Genomic DNA, 15,704 nt, shown 5'->3' on the forward strand with positions numbered 1-15,704 from the left:
CTTTTCTTTCTTTCTTGTAAAGTCTTCCAAATAAAAAACAATAATATGAAGATCAGGTAAACATACTATTTATAACACAAGTTTATTTTCTCAGTAGTTCTCCAAAAACGCATACTGCAAATTCTCTTTCTGTGCACACTTTCTTCAATGTTAAACTTGTGGCCACATGAATACAAAAACTTAAAAACATCATTCACTGTTTGTTGTGACTTGAACAAATACCAAGCTTTAACACCACACAGAAGAAGAAAAAAGAAACAGGAGGCCCATTCTGCTCATAAAACTCTCCTGCCCAACACAGAGGTGCTAGAAGCTGCTGACAGGAACCTGTTTCGCTCTGCCATATGTTTCTTCAGACCTGATCTCAAGACTTAAATAGCATTCAGGAAGACACGTCTATGAGGGATCAGCTCAGAGTGCCAGACTGCTACCACAGATATTTGGATTCTGCTGGTTAAAGCTCAATTCTCAGCTAAATCAGTTGTTTAATATAAGCAGGGAAGTCTGGGGCAAGTTGTCACAAGGAGAAGGCAGATTTTAACCCCAACAAAATGCTTTCTCAGGACAAGGGTATATTTCTTGTCTCTGTGTGTTCATGGTTTTCTATCCCGGTGGAGACTGGGAACTCATGGGGATGCGTGTCACTGTGGAGACCAAAATTGAGGCCCCACTGAGAAAACAAGCTTACAGAATACGTTTTTTTCATACAGAATACGTTGTTTTGTGTTGTTTTTTGGTAAAAAAGGAAAAATGTATGTATATGGATAGTGGTGGGGGGTTGGGGGATGATAATAGCCCTGGGCTCTCCTTATTTTGAAGATACTTTAGATTTAGTTAATCTATAATGATAATTCATTATATCGCATGAGTTCAATCATTTAAATTTCCAAAGGGTACAAAAGACGACGACAACAGAAATAAACGAATGCTTCTTGGCCATTTGTTGATACTCATAGAAGGAATGTCCAGGGAGAGAGCACAAGAGCGCTCTCCATCTCTAAGACTCTTTGAGTAATATAGTTTCTCACACTTGGCTGGTCATGTGTACACAGTGCTGCACATAAGGCTAGCCCACCAGTATTGGGAGCCCAATTAGAGACCTATTGTCACAGGCCGGGACTTGAGGCCTGCTTCCGTCCTTGTGTTTTTTGGGCTTGCTAGTTGCCTAGCGCTCCTGCATTCACCATGCTCATTAGGAGCTCTCTGGCATCTCAGCTCCCTTTCCTCTCCTTACAATTTTAATTCCTTTTTCTCATCTCTGAATTGATGGGAAGGTCAGCTGGGGAACAATAAGGCCTAGTCAATGATTGGCACTGGAACGAGTCCACGGTCCCTCGGTTACTCTAGACTCAGGTGCAGCATACGGAGTGCTCTTAGGCACAGACGCCACATCAAAGCTAAATCAGCCAGTACCTAATTGGCAGGCTGATTTATTTTGGCTTGGGCAGCCTCCTTTTGCCCTCCCGTCAGTGAATCTACCGCTTTTCCTCCCCACGGCCCCATCGAGTATGTGACTGTGCATCCACCCTAACACATTAACAGACTAGACATGAAGCTCTCAGCACACTTCTGCCTGCCTCATTGTAAATAAGAAGCACATCTGCTCATTAAGGGTTTCCAAAGCCCAATATTCTTCTTCCAAGTGTAACCGTTGAATCCATCTAAGAGTCCCACGGTAACAGTTACTTTGTCTTTTATCAAATAGCAAGTGCTCCCCTGATAGACACTGTATTTCACACCCTAAAACATTTGAAGTGAAAAGCATTTCAGTTAGAAACGCATCATAAGTTCCCCTTTTTACTCTCTTTTTTGCTGTGATCTTTGGTGAGAATGCAGCATATGGATTCAGTAAATGGACATGGTGATCTTTGAAAAGAGAGGGCGGAAGAAAAGCACTAACCTTTATTAGACAGCCGTCTAATGGTGGCCCCGTGAAAAAAAACTAAAACAAGGGGTGAATGGAGTGTGGGGTTGGCCACATGAAAGGAGAGTGAATAAAGAGAATCTTTAATGTGAGCCTGTATGTACAGCGTGCATTGACCCCCATTGTAACCAAGGAAACTGAAATGTTTCCAATGGCTGTCAGTCGTTCTCTTGTGTCTTGTCTCTCCCAGTCTCAGACTAAAAACTCCATCCTGCTCATTAATAACTGCTAGAAAAAGTGTTTCTTAATCAATATAGGCAGGTAAATGTAGTATTAGAGAATTACGTTTTAGTGTACCATATGAATGTCACCAAATAGATTTGAAAAAAATAAAAAATATTGATCTTAAGTTTCCAGAACAGGCTCCCTGTGGAAAAAAGACAAAACTGCTGTTAGTCGTTAATTTTAGGTACTGGGTAGGGTTTAGAGATGTAGATTATGGTCATGTAGAATAAGGCGTTAATATGTGCTTTATAAGAAATGATAAAAAGCCAATATCCTATATGCAGGCTAATAAGCAACTAGTTAATAACAAGAACTGAAACCTTAACTAAAGTGTTACTTGGAACAAAACAAAAATGTATATATTGCAATGTTTTTGAAAGAAGTCTAATATCCTCTCCAATGCTGCATAATTTGACCAAAATACAGTACATATTTAGCATCATTACTCCAGTTTTAAGTGTGACATGATCCTTCAGAAATCATTCTAATATGCTTATTTAATGCTCAAGAAACATTTGTTATTATTATTATTATTATTATTATTATTATTATTATTATTATTATTATTATTATTATTATTAATGTTGAAAACAGCTGTGCTGCAGTTAATATTTTGGTGGTTATTTTTTTTCTAGAATTCTCTAATGCAAAGTTCAAAAGAACAGCATTTATTTTTTGTAACGTTATAAATGTCTTTACTGTTACCTTTGATCAATGCGTCCATGCTGGAGTGTAAAAAAAAAAAAAAAAAAAAAAAAAAAAACTGGTTATAAACTCTATTTCAATAGTCCACTTTCCAAATGCATGTCAACTAACTCTCAGAGTATTGTCTGTAGTAGACTGTGTTCGGGTTCAGGTTAGTGGAATAAGTTGACATGTAGTTGTAAAGCTACTTACAGCCAGTAAAATGTCTGTTGGTGGAGCATCAAATTATGAAAAAGTGGTAACAGATATTAGGACAGTCTACTAATACTCTAATGAGAGTTAGTTGATATATAGTTGCAAAGTTACTTAAAGTTAATAAGGGCAGTTTTGACTTAATATTTAGAGAGTCAGACTTATAACCTGAAGGTTGTGGGTTTGATTCTCAATACTAGCAGGGAAATGTAGGTAAATGAAATTCAAATTCCGAGTATGGGTTACCATTGGCCTTCACGTCACATCGCGTCGCTTAGAATGTCTAAAGTAGACCATTGAAATAGTGTTACCAAAAGAGATGTAGCCTTTCTTAGTTGTCACAGCATGTTAAGCTGGGATAGGAAAAAGTGCTTAACACAAAAAAAAACACACATCAGCTTTAAAGGGTTACTTCAGCGATTAGCATATGGCTTTGTATCAGTAGAAACCCTGGAGAATATTCAAATTATTGTGCTTTCCCCCCTCATATCTCCCTGAGACAAGAGATTTATGCATTTTATTTCTGGAAAAATTCCTCCTATGATGCAAAATGACGATTTTTGCATCATAGGAGGAATGTTTGCCCAGAGGCTAAAGACTACAGCCAGCAGAGGGAGCTATTTCCGCATGTTTTGAATCCGCGCATGGGGGATGGGAGATTACACTCAGCTGGCAGGGAGAGCTCAGCTTGCAGACAGGATCATTTAAACGGAGCTATGGTGAGCAATGTAAGTCTTTTAACTTCTCAAATTCATTTCTATGAAAGTTAAGCTTGCAAAGGCATGAACTGAAACGCGTGCCAGACTGAACTCGCGTTGTGAATGTATGCCGCGAATGTAGTCGCAATTACCTCAGCTCTCATCACTCGTGCAGTTAGTGCTCAGTGCTGTCTGTGAGACTCGCGCGGTGACTCACTCGTTATATTGAACAGACACGTTCAGTTTTTAATTGTAGTGTCTTCTCTAACTCAGTCACAGTAATGAAGTTGATGGCGTTGGGAATGGCCTCACAGGGCAGCGAAGCATTCTGGGAATTGTAGTCTTTCATCCCCATGGGACAAAAATACATTTTCTGTCTTTTCTCAGTCTAGAAGACACCAAATTCAAAAATAATTTCACATTTCTACTGCATTGATGACCCAGTTTAAATACAGATTCATCTTCCCAGCGCTGAAGTACCCCTTTAAATATTCATGATATGTTTCACAATTGATTCATGTGCATTAAAAAACGATTATGGTTAAAATCCGGAAACAGACGCATCGTCAAAGCTTTTGTTTTGTGTGTGAGCAGAACCGTTGCGGATGCCCCAATAAACAGAGCTTGGGTGAGGTAAACACATGCAAATGCAGACGGAAACACTCTCATGCACCCACATGTGCAAACTGACGGCCATGTGTTCGTCTTCTCATATTTTGGAAAAAACACTTTTTTTTTTTTGGACTTTTTCCACTGGGGATTATTTTCCACACTGTGCACATCTGCTGAACAGTCACGTCAGCTAGAAATATGAATTATCGGTAAGCCCGTCAGTGTCCGTGCATAATTTGAACTTTAAGTTTAAAAAAAAACATATAATAAAAACTGCCAATTTGCAAAGGAAGGAGTAATACAACTGTAACTGTGTTATAATAATCTAGACTTTTGATTAAACGTCATAAATCTGATCCACATTAATCTGGCCAAAACCCGCCCAAGACAGGAAGACACATTTGGGTGATACGTAATGCAGCTAGATGCAGTTTATTTTGATTTGATGTGTCATTTAGGGGCGGAGTTATCTGAAATGTATTATACCACAATGATAGACAGCAGCAGCTATTTACAAATGGTGTAAAAAAGCTAGATGCTATTTAGTTTGAATAGTGAAGAAACTCGTTGCACCAATAATATAAATAGACAATGCTCTAACAAACTAGTAATAATAGTGTGGACATCTCCTAAAAAGGTTATACAGAAAATCATCACACACACAAAAAAAAACCAGCCAAAAATGTGTGACTTCTTGCTCCAAAATTAATAAATACAAACAGTTACAACTATTTGGAGGAAAAAAAAACAGAGAGGAAAATTTAGTTTTTTAATACAGATAATAGTTTTAGTTTTTTGAGAAATGAATACTCTTAGTAAGGACAAATTCATAAATATATATATATTAATTTTTTTACATAAATTATTTTTTATGATTTACATAAATCATAAATGATCAAAGAATCCTATAAAAATATCACCGTTTCCAGCAAAACTGCTTTAACTAGCCTGACAATCCAGACCCACATCGAGATGTTTGGTTTGTAAACTCACCATTGACAGCTCAATCCGAGGGGCGGGATAAACGGTTGTCTTTCAAACTCCCTCTGCACGCGATAGGATAGCGCTACAACCAACCAGAGCAACGAAAGTTAAGCGGAGCTAGTTGACAATTAAACTTCAACCATATCTTTGACCATATGTGTAACTCCGAACACATTCTTAAGCATGACTTCAGTGCCGTTCTTTTCTCAAAGAAAAGCTCAACTCTTCCAGAGTTGCAGCTAAAGCCGATTTGAACAACTGCCGTTCGTCAACTTCATTGTTTACAACTAGCATGCGGAACCACGGCAACTCTGTCGTCATTATGTTAAGCCCCGCCCACCGACGCTAAACACAATGTGATTGGCCTGACGAGAGTTTGGTTTTTCCAATTCATTAGTCTATGGAGAGTTGCTATACAACACTCGCTGCAAATTAGATTTGCTGCCGCTAGGGTGCATCTAGATTTCTAGGCTAGCTTTTAACATAATCAACTGTTTCTTGAGCCATTGGCATATTACAATGATTTCTGGAGAATCATGTGACACTGAAGACTGGAGTAAAGTTTTTACTTTTAAACACGAGTGTAACTTGCTTTTAAATCAAACAAAACTCTGAATATCAAAGATTTAATCCCAGTAATCTGCAAATTACATGAATCTAAAAGTTGATTTCTTATTAACATGTATGTATATTCCTGGTAGATGCATAATATAAGCCATTTAAATTAGAGTCTGCAGTAACACTTTAGCATGGCGAACACATGTGACCCTGGACCACAAAACCAGTCATAAATCACACGGGTAAAGTTGTGGCAAAAATCAACAATACATTGTATTGGTCAAAATTATCAATCTTTCTTTTATGCCAAAAAACATAAGGATATTAAGTAAAGAACATGTTCTATGAAGATATTTTTTGAAAATGTCCTACCGTAAAATATATTTAAAAAAAAAAACTTTTTTACGATTACGAATGAGATTTATTATTTATTGGTAGGATTAAGGGAAGTAGAATAGTGTCGTGCAGAATAAGACATTAATATGTTTATAAGCACTAATAAACAGCCATTATGCTAGAAATATGCATGCTAATAAACAACTAGTTAACAGCGTGACTTTAACCCTAAAATAAACAGAGTTTACTATACTACAAAAGTACTCGCCACTTTTGTGAGCAACATGCATTAGACACTGAACAAGCAGACTGTACTTGAAAAATCTATTCATATTTGGTCAAACTTTTGGCTAGCCACCTTAAAGAGCCACCAAAAAGCTGAAGAGAAATATGTTAATTCTCTTTCACTAGAATGTTTAAATGTTCCCCAAGCTCAATATGAATGAAGGAAGGAGCGAGGAAAAGCATTTGTTTATGCGTTTCACAGCGGATGGTTTTGTGTTTACGATCGTTATCATGGATGACAGCTCTTTGTCACGCTCATCTTCATGCTTGGTAATGTCTACGGCTTGATCTACCACAGAACAAAGGGAGAAAGGGGAAGTGAGTTGGAGGAAAATGCAGGGCCGGAGTCCTGCGTGCCTTTTCAATGGTATTCCTGAATGAAAGAGATTACGATCTGGCAAATCCACATCTCGCCGTTATCAAGCGGGACTTATACATGTATATCTTCGCCTGGCTGCAAAAGAAGAGCAGGGCTTCTGATCAACATGCCTCCTCCTTCCCTCTCTCTCACTCGTTTCTTTCTGTTGGCAGGTGAGAAAAGGCTGCCTTGAACTTTGAATGATTTTGCAGAGAATTGCTGTTTTTCCCAGGCAGGGTTCAAAGGCCACCCCATTCCCAGCAGTAAGTTGCTTGTTTCTTAAAACCAAAAGTTGGCATGACAAGTTTTTGTGAATTATTTTTTTATTATTTTTTTTCTTCCCTATTGTGATGTATATCAGAGTGAAACATCATCTCAAACTAGAAAAATATAAGGGGTTGTCCACTGGGAATTAATTGGATGGTTGTGGGTTTTTTTATTGCTGTGATTGACAGGTTGTCTAAAACATTAATTATAGCCATTCAACATTACATTGTAATTAAAAGCTATCTTTTTTAAAAATGTTTTTATGTATTAGGCTTCAAAAATATTACATCTTTTAAAAAAGGCGCTGCATAAATGATAAATTAAATATAGATGAATCCTTACTAAACCAAAAAAAGTTCTTTAGTCAAGAGCAGTGAGTAATTTTCTTTTTTTGCCTCTATTCTGTGATTAGAATTAATGACAGCGAGAACTAGTGGCTGCTGTCACTTTAAGATCTGCCGCTGCTGCACATCTAACACATCCCATTTCTCACAACATTTTCTCTCTCTTTACATTCATTTAAGACTTTATTTATGAGAATGCTCAACATAGCGGACAGTTTGGCGTAATTGTGTTATTGTTCGTTTAAGCGCGAAAGGGAAATCTATTCTGGCGCGCTGTCTATGTGCATTCTCTTTTGTCGTGCTTGATTGGTTTAAAGATGCCCTAGAATGTAACCATGGCATAGTTGAATAACAAGAGTTCAGTACATGGACATCACATACAGTGAGTCTCGAACACCATTATTTCCTCCTTCATATGTTAATTTTGGTTGTGAAAAACCTTCATTAATATGGATCATTAATATGTACGCCCCCAACATTTGTATGCCAGCATGTGCGTCACGTGAGGATAGCAAAAATGGCAGATCATGGAAATAGATGTTATCTTCCAGGCTGTGCAGGGGATGTGGGGACTTTTTATACCCTTCCCACTGAACAAAACTGTCAACAGGCATGTTTATCTATAAACGGATACCACAACAATTTAATTAAAAGTTGTTAGTTTGCTCCGCCCATTTCACCACCGACAGTTTTTCTAACCTGGACAATAGCAGGCTTCACTCAGCGTCTGATACTGGAGAAGCGGCAATTTAGACTATATCCCCGTGAGCAGTAAGTTGTGATTTTTATCCACTTATTGACTGTCTAGACAATTTCTGATTAATCTGGAAGTTTCTTAGTGAGTCAACATTAACGATCCAACGCAAGATGCTAGTACAGTAACAATAGGAAACTCGTTAATATTAAAAGTTAATAAAAAAGTTAATATTATTTCCTGCCAGTGTTGTCATACAAATCTACAAAAAACAACCGTAGATGCATATGACATTCCCTTTTGTCAGATAGAATTATAGTTTAGCCTATAGGTTATTTTCATCAACACCACATAACTCGGGAACTAGCTGTTAGTTTAGTTGCTTACAGATCGCTCACTCGATTCGAACGTCATCTCCACCACTTAATTTGAAATGGTAGTAATTTAAATTTTAAAGTTAATGTTATATGCTAGTTCACATGTAGGCTGAAGTTATAGTACTGACGTAACGTTTTGCAGGTCTTACTGAAAATAAACACTAATCTTACCACTCAAAAGCGTCCATTTCCAATCTCAAAACAATTGGTTGTTCCTCAAAATCTTTATCTTCGACAGAAACAGAATCAAACATAAGGTTGGATGCCTAATCTCTCCATGATTGACAGTATAAGGTCGATGTGTTTCTGTCACTGAAAGGAGCCGCGCAGTGAAACAGCCAATCAGAGCCGAACTCTACATTAATATTCATGACCCTTCCAAATAAGGCAAAAACAGACCATTACTAGGGACAATTTCTGGGGTTGTAAATGGACCTGTAAAACCGAATCTGGACAATTGTAACCCTTAAATAAGTCACATACAATATGTAGATATCAGAGAACAATTTAAAATATTGTTTCAACTCATTCTAGGGCACCTTTAAAAGCATTTGCATGAATAAGAGTGTGATCATAAGGATGCTAGCCAAATGATGACAGAATTTTTATTTTATTTTATTTTATTAAATATTTTTATACGTTTAACTGAACAAAATCAAATAGCATGCCATAATGTGTTAAAACTGCACTGTAAAAAAATATTTAAAAAATAAGTTACCTTAAAATTGAGTTCATTGAAATAAAAAAATTGAGTTAATACAATGAACATTTTTGAGAATTGACAACCTTTATTCAAATATGTGTGTGTTTTATTTGTGATGACGCAGTGAAACATGCAAAATTGAAATATTATTTATCACATTTTTATGTGGTTCAGATACAATAATATTTTGAGTTTCTATTTATTAAACCAATTTCCTTTATTGTATCAACTCAAAATTTTAAGGTAACCAGGCTACTTACTTTTTTAAGTTAAACCAACAATATTTTTTACAGTGTGACAGCACTAATCATTACATTATTCTGTTAAATATGTGCAATGTCATTGCAAGAGAAAGGGTCATTTATGTTTGATTACGAGAGCATGTGACTTTAAAAATAAATAAATAAATCATTTATTATAATTAAAAGGATAAATCATTTATAATAAATACAGCAATATTTCATAAAGGAAATAAGAAATTCAATTCAGATTTCATGGTTTTGAGAAAGGGTCTGTTTACACACCTTTTTTTTTTTTTTTACTAAAAAGTGTAAAACTTTTTATGTTTTTTGGCTGTTCATTTCCATGAGAACGACATTTTGGGGGCCTGAAAATATAAACCACAATTTATATTTAATTTAGTGAAATAAGTGACCTAATGCGTGTGCGTATTACATGTTCAGTCTACAAAGTGGCATTGCTAACTACTGGCCTGGCATGCATATTATAGCGTTTTTAATTGTTTTTGTGAGTCCGTGTGAACGGGGATCGTTTTGATAATGTTGTCCTCTGTATGCGGAAAAAAAGTTTTTAGTACATCGTTGTCATGTAAACATACCCTGAAAGAGAACTTGGATCATTCCCTTTCTCTTTCCACATTGCATTCCATCCCAGGCCTCCGAACCCCCTCAGCCTGCGCTCAATGAGAAATCAGCATCTCTATAAAACGCCTTTTTACGCGTGAACCACTCCTCCCCCCAGCCCCCCCACTCCCAATAACCCCTCCTTAGCCTCCTCTCTGAAGTTGGGAATCCATAGGAGGTTTATTTGCGATGCAGCACTAAGCGTGAGAACTACTGGGTTGTGAAAATCCATCCGGCCTCTCTGAATGGACAGCATAGAAGCGTTCCGTCATTCCAAAATTCAGACATCTCCGGGGTCTTTTCTTACACGCTCCCAGCACAACTGGGTTTGTTCTCAGTCAGCTCTAACAAAACCAGCTGTCGCCCATACAAAACTGTCATTGCCGCAGTGCTGCTCTCCCCGATTGAGCCTTTTTGTGGTGTCGCTGGAGGTCCTTTGTCAACATTAGTTGTTTGCATTTGTTTCTTGATTTGAATATATTATGTGCGATAGTTTTGTGTGTATGAGTTTGCGCTTGATTGACAGAAGCGAGGAGCTGCCCGTGGAATTGAGACGCAGGGCACACATCAGATGCTTTCTGTGAGGTTTGGAGGATGCTTAGTTACTGCAGTCTTGGAATGAAAATGGGAGATGCTCGCACAATGAGACCCAGCAGTTTTATTCACTTCTCCCTTCATTTAGATTTTCTACCATGATCTCAGTGTCTGTGTGAGACCCCGCTAGAATATCATTAAAGAAAAGCAGCAAAAATAGCAAGGAGGACAAAGTTGTTGTTGTTGTTGTTGTTTTCCAAAACTAAGCTCTGTGACCCACAATAAAGTCCCATTTAGCCATCATATATATGAATAATGCATCGTAGATTTTCGTAATTAAGTCAGTTTGTAGCATTGTTTTTGTCTGGTTAAATTATTCATGTAAATGCATTAGAATTTCAAATTTTATATGATCACGACACCTTTGGGTAGCAACACAAATTGCATTATTAGAGCATAAATGTGCTTTTTGACCTTTTCTCTCATCTGACTATTTGATTAGACCTGCAAATCGATTTGACTAGAGCAGAAGTGCATGTATTAACCCATCCACCAGTACTGTAATTCATAAAGTATGTTTTGAACTAAATGCTTGGGCTTTTTTCCAAGCAGTCTGTTTTGTGCTTGGGAAAGCAGAGGGTTTTTCTTACCACATAACCTACAGAACCATACAAGGTACTATTTATGTATTTGTTGTATTGTACTGATCTTTTCAAGTCACACTTTGGGTAGCAATTTATATATAAACGATTTGCAATTAAACTTGAATCTAAAATTGCTCTTAATTAGGCTGCTTATAAAAGCAAGTGAATTTGTAACTTAAATATTATTTTGACATCCCTATTGTTTATTAATAATGCGGTTTTCTTTTATATGTGGCAGGTCTTTGTTCTTTAGTTTTCTTGTACATTTTCCTTCATGTTTTCCTGTTTTTGATCTTCATATCCGCTCATTAAGTTATATTGTATTGCTTGTCATTATTTTTTTCCTCCTCACTTTTCATGGAGTAGTAGTATGGCTATGAGTTGATTATTGTTGATTAGTTTTATTCTTAAAGAATGGACGAACAAAAGAGTAAGCATTCAGAATCAAAGGTGTTTTGCTGGATTAAAACCCATAAGGCATCTCCTCCACTGCTCCTTTGAGATGACTCGAGACATTTACCGGAACATTGCCAGAGAGATTTATAGCATTCCTTTCCCTTACAGACACAACTCATCCTTGAGCAATGCCCTAGTCTTTCTTTTATGCCCATCTATTTCAGTTCTGATGACCACCCTTTTTCCCATAAGGACAGTTTTGTGAACGAAGCAGCTCAGTGTGGATAGCCTGCATTTAACGTGTTTGAGAAATATATTAAAATTGATATGACAGTAATCCTCTAAACAATGTACCGTCTTTTACCCCCCCTCCCTACCGTTTTTTCCGCAGAATGTGCTCAGACATGCCAGTCAGATGGCAGACTTGCGGAAAATGTGGAAAAGCAACTCCCATACGCACTGTCCCACTTCTCCCTGCATAACGCCTGATCCTTCATTAAACATTTCATGGCTGACAGATAGTAAAGCTATTTTCACTGCCACAATGTCAGAGCAAAACTACACCGAAGTGCTTTTTATCTGTATACCTTTATAGTAATGATACATTATGCAAGGATAGGAGTTTTATTTATTTAACTCTTTCCTGCCAGCATTTTTTTCGCCAGCGTTTTTGATCATTTTCACAAAATTTTCATTGCCTCCAGAATATTTTGTTGAATAAATACAAACTTTTTATTGTTGTGTAATGCGTTAATTTTACCAACACTTGAAAGTTTCTTTTTTTTTTTAAAGCAACATTTTGAGCAAAAAGCTGAGAAAAACGCGTTTTTGCCAAAGATGATTTCCAGATGGGATTCAGAACATTGATTAAAACACAGATGGAGTAAAACACAGATCAAGTCCAGAAACACCCCTGAAGCTTCACACTCCTAGCTCGTCCTGGGTCGAGATTTAATTTGTTAATGTTAGTAATGCAGTTTTTCAATTTATATTCCGTTTAATGTTGACGATCACATTATTTTACATATGCATTTGATTACATATGATATCACTTGTTTCTGCTTCTTCTTCACATGTCTTTTGATCAGGAGATTCTGAACTCTTTCAGAAGATGTTGTAGTGTCCCCTATCATATTACAGCAGAGGCGGACAGTAGTAAGGTATTTTAACTGTCCAAGTAATTTTATTTTTCAAGTATATGTACTTTATCAGTGCTCTTCTTTGGAAAACTTTTTGTACTTTTTTACTGCAATGCATTTCATATTGAATATCATTGAATACTTATTAAAGTATTACTTAGTAAAAAAATGTAGTACTGCATATTTTTACTCAAGTTAAAGTTTTACTTAAGTACAATTTTTTATGTAATTAAGTATTAAAGGTAAGAAAACAACTTTTATTTATGAAACGTAATGCAGTAAAAAGTATGACATTATATATTATGCTTTGGAATGTAGTGAAGTAAAACATTTCCACAAAAAACAATGAAAAATTGACTTGAGTAGAAAGTAAAAATACTTTTTTACTGCCATTGAAATTTTCTTAAATGGCAGGAAAAGAATATTTGGCTATATCCAAGTGTGTACTGCAAAAAACATTTCTTACTGGAATACATATGAAATGATTGCATTATTAGCAATAAATAAGCATGAAGGTCCATCCCTAAACCACCACTGCGATAACTTTTATTAACTTTTAGTTTTTTATATATTCACCATCAATTCGACAAAACATAAACTATGATTGATGTAGCAAATATCCAATGAACCATAACCAGTTTTATTACTGCTTTTATTTTCAAAAGGAAGAGACAGTAATTATTCATTCTCGGAGATGTTGGACTTTCATCTTTTTTGAGCAAGAAAATTGAAAGATGCAGCTGTCATGCTTTTGTTATCACTGGTAAAATTAGCATTACTATGCTGAATAAACCCTCAGTTCTAATGCATCTCAATCTGATGCATATCAGACATGAATATTATTTGGCCAAAACACATTTTAATCTGTCACAGCAGATTCTCAGTAAGAAAACAGCATTCTTTCTCCATGCCTTAAAACAGCCAAAATGAACACTTGTGGTGCATGCCAAAATAGATTTTTTTTCATCCACGAAATTCCACATGCAGCCAAGTTAGGATGTATTTCCCTTAAATTATGCAGAGTTTGACATTTTGAATATGTATGCAAGACTCATTTTGATTCAAACTGAGGGTGAGTTTGATGGCCAGGGATTGCATTGAGAGTACAGCAGGAGGCGATTGTAAAGGGTGTTGTAAAGGGCAGAGGTGAGGCTTGTCTGAGGCGAGACAGATGTGTCCATGGGTCAGAGGAATAGAGCTGAGAGGTGACTGGAGTGATCTGAGAACAGCTGCCACAGTGTGGTAATGGAAAAGATCCAGGATGCTAATGACCAACATTAGAATTTATGATGCACAAAAAACAAAAGCATTCATTTTATACTCAGGCATCCAATGTCACTGCAGTGCAGCACACAAGTAATCCTAAACATAAACAGATCATTATCAGTCTGGTGCAGTGAGTTTCTGATGCTACCTGAGATGAGAATGTGGTCACCGTGATTTTGCCAAGTAAGACATGTTGCTGGATCAACATATTTTGTTGATCCTGGAACAACATTCCTGTTAAAAAATGTTGTCCCAACCCTATATCCATAGCTTATCCAATGATAGGTGAAAAACACTGATGTAGAAGCACCTAACCCTGGTTATAAGCCTAAACTTGACAAACTGTAAACTGCTCCCTCAAATCTGATCGGTTGATTGAAATGTAGTTCCAAGATCAACAAAGATGTTGATCGAGGAAAATGTTGTACTTGGTGAGATCCTGTTCACCATGAGCATACATCACCTGCCCTGTGTAAGTTTCTTTAGTACGTTTACTATGTGGTTTTAGCTCATTTGATTTTGCTGCACATTACATGGTCAATAACTAAAGGTCAAGGAATGGCACGTTTAGACAACGTCATCCAATCTTTAATACAATATCATAATGTAAAAAAAAAAAAAATACTTGATAAGACTTTATTACATACAATTGATGTCAATTTTTTACATTCTTCAAAATCTTTCAGCAGAAGACAAAAATTCATACAAGTTTATATGTATGTGTGCATATATATACAGTATTGTTCAAAATAATAGCAGTACAATGTGACTAACCAGAATAATCAAGGTTTTTAGTATATTTTTTATTGCTACGTGGCAAACAAGTTACCAGTAGGTTCAGTAGATTGTCAGAAAACAAACAAGACCCAGCATTCATGATATGCACGCTCTTAAGGCTGTGCAATTGGGCAATTAGTTGAAAGGGGTGTGTTCAAAAAAATAGCAGTGTCTACCTTTGACTGTACAAACTCAAAACTATTTTGTACAAACATTTTTTTTTCTGCAATTAAGCGATTTAGCAATCCTGTGAATCACTAAACTAATATTTAGTTGTATGACCACAGTTTTTTAAAACTGCTTGACATCTGTGTGGCATGGAGTCAACCAACTTGTGGCACCTCTCAGCTGTTATTCCACTCCATGATTCTTTAACAACATTCCACAATTCATTCACATTTCTTGGTTTTGCTTCAGAAACAGCATTTTTGATATCACCCCACAAGTTCTCAATTGGATTAAGGTCTGGAGATTGGGCTGGCTACTCCATAACATTAATTTTGTTGGTTTGGAACCAAGACTTTGCCCGTTTACTAGTGTGTTTTGGGTCATTGTCTTGTTGAAACAACCATTTCAAGGGCATGTCCTCTTCAGCATAGGGCAACATGACCTCTTCAAGTATTTTAACATATGCAAACTGATCCATGATCCCTGGTATGCGATAAATAGGCCCAACACCATAGTAGGAGAAACATGCCCATATCATGATGCTTGCACCTCCATGCTTCACTGTCTTCACTGTGTACTGTGGCTTGAATTCAGAGTTTGGGGGTCGTCTCACAAACTGCCTGTGGCCCTTGGACCCAAAAAGAACAATTTTACT

At 36.7% G+C, this 15,704-nt stretch overlaps 1 protein-coding gene across 2 annotated transcripts in view; it reads left to right on the plus strand.

The window, feature by feature from the left end:
• The window catches only part of rgma (repulsive guidance molecule BMP co-receptor a), a 198,556-nt gene that overhangs the window by 136,732 nt on the left and 46,120 nt on the right, over positions 1–15,704 (plus strand). Inside the window, exon 1 of one of the 2 annotated variants that reach the window (XM_067418926.1) lies at positions 3,468–3,774. The exons of the other annotated variant lie outside the window; for it this stretch is intronic. Coding sequence (XP_067275027.1) covers positions 3,773–3,774 — 2 coding nt within the window. The 5' untranslated portion in view covers positions 3,468–3,772. Of the gene's footprint in view, positions 1–3,467; positions 3,775–15,704 lie in introns of those variants that run through there. 2 annotated transcript variants of the gene reach the window in all.

This window comes from Pseudorasbora parva, chromosome 16 (assembly GCF_024679245.1).
Source record: "Pseudorasbora parva isolate DD20220531a chromosome 16, ASM2467924v1, whole genome shotgun sequence".
Classification (NCBI taxonomy): Eukaryota; Metazoa; Chordata; class Actinopteri; order Cypriniformes; family Gobionidae; genus Pseudorasbora; species Pseudorasbora parva.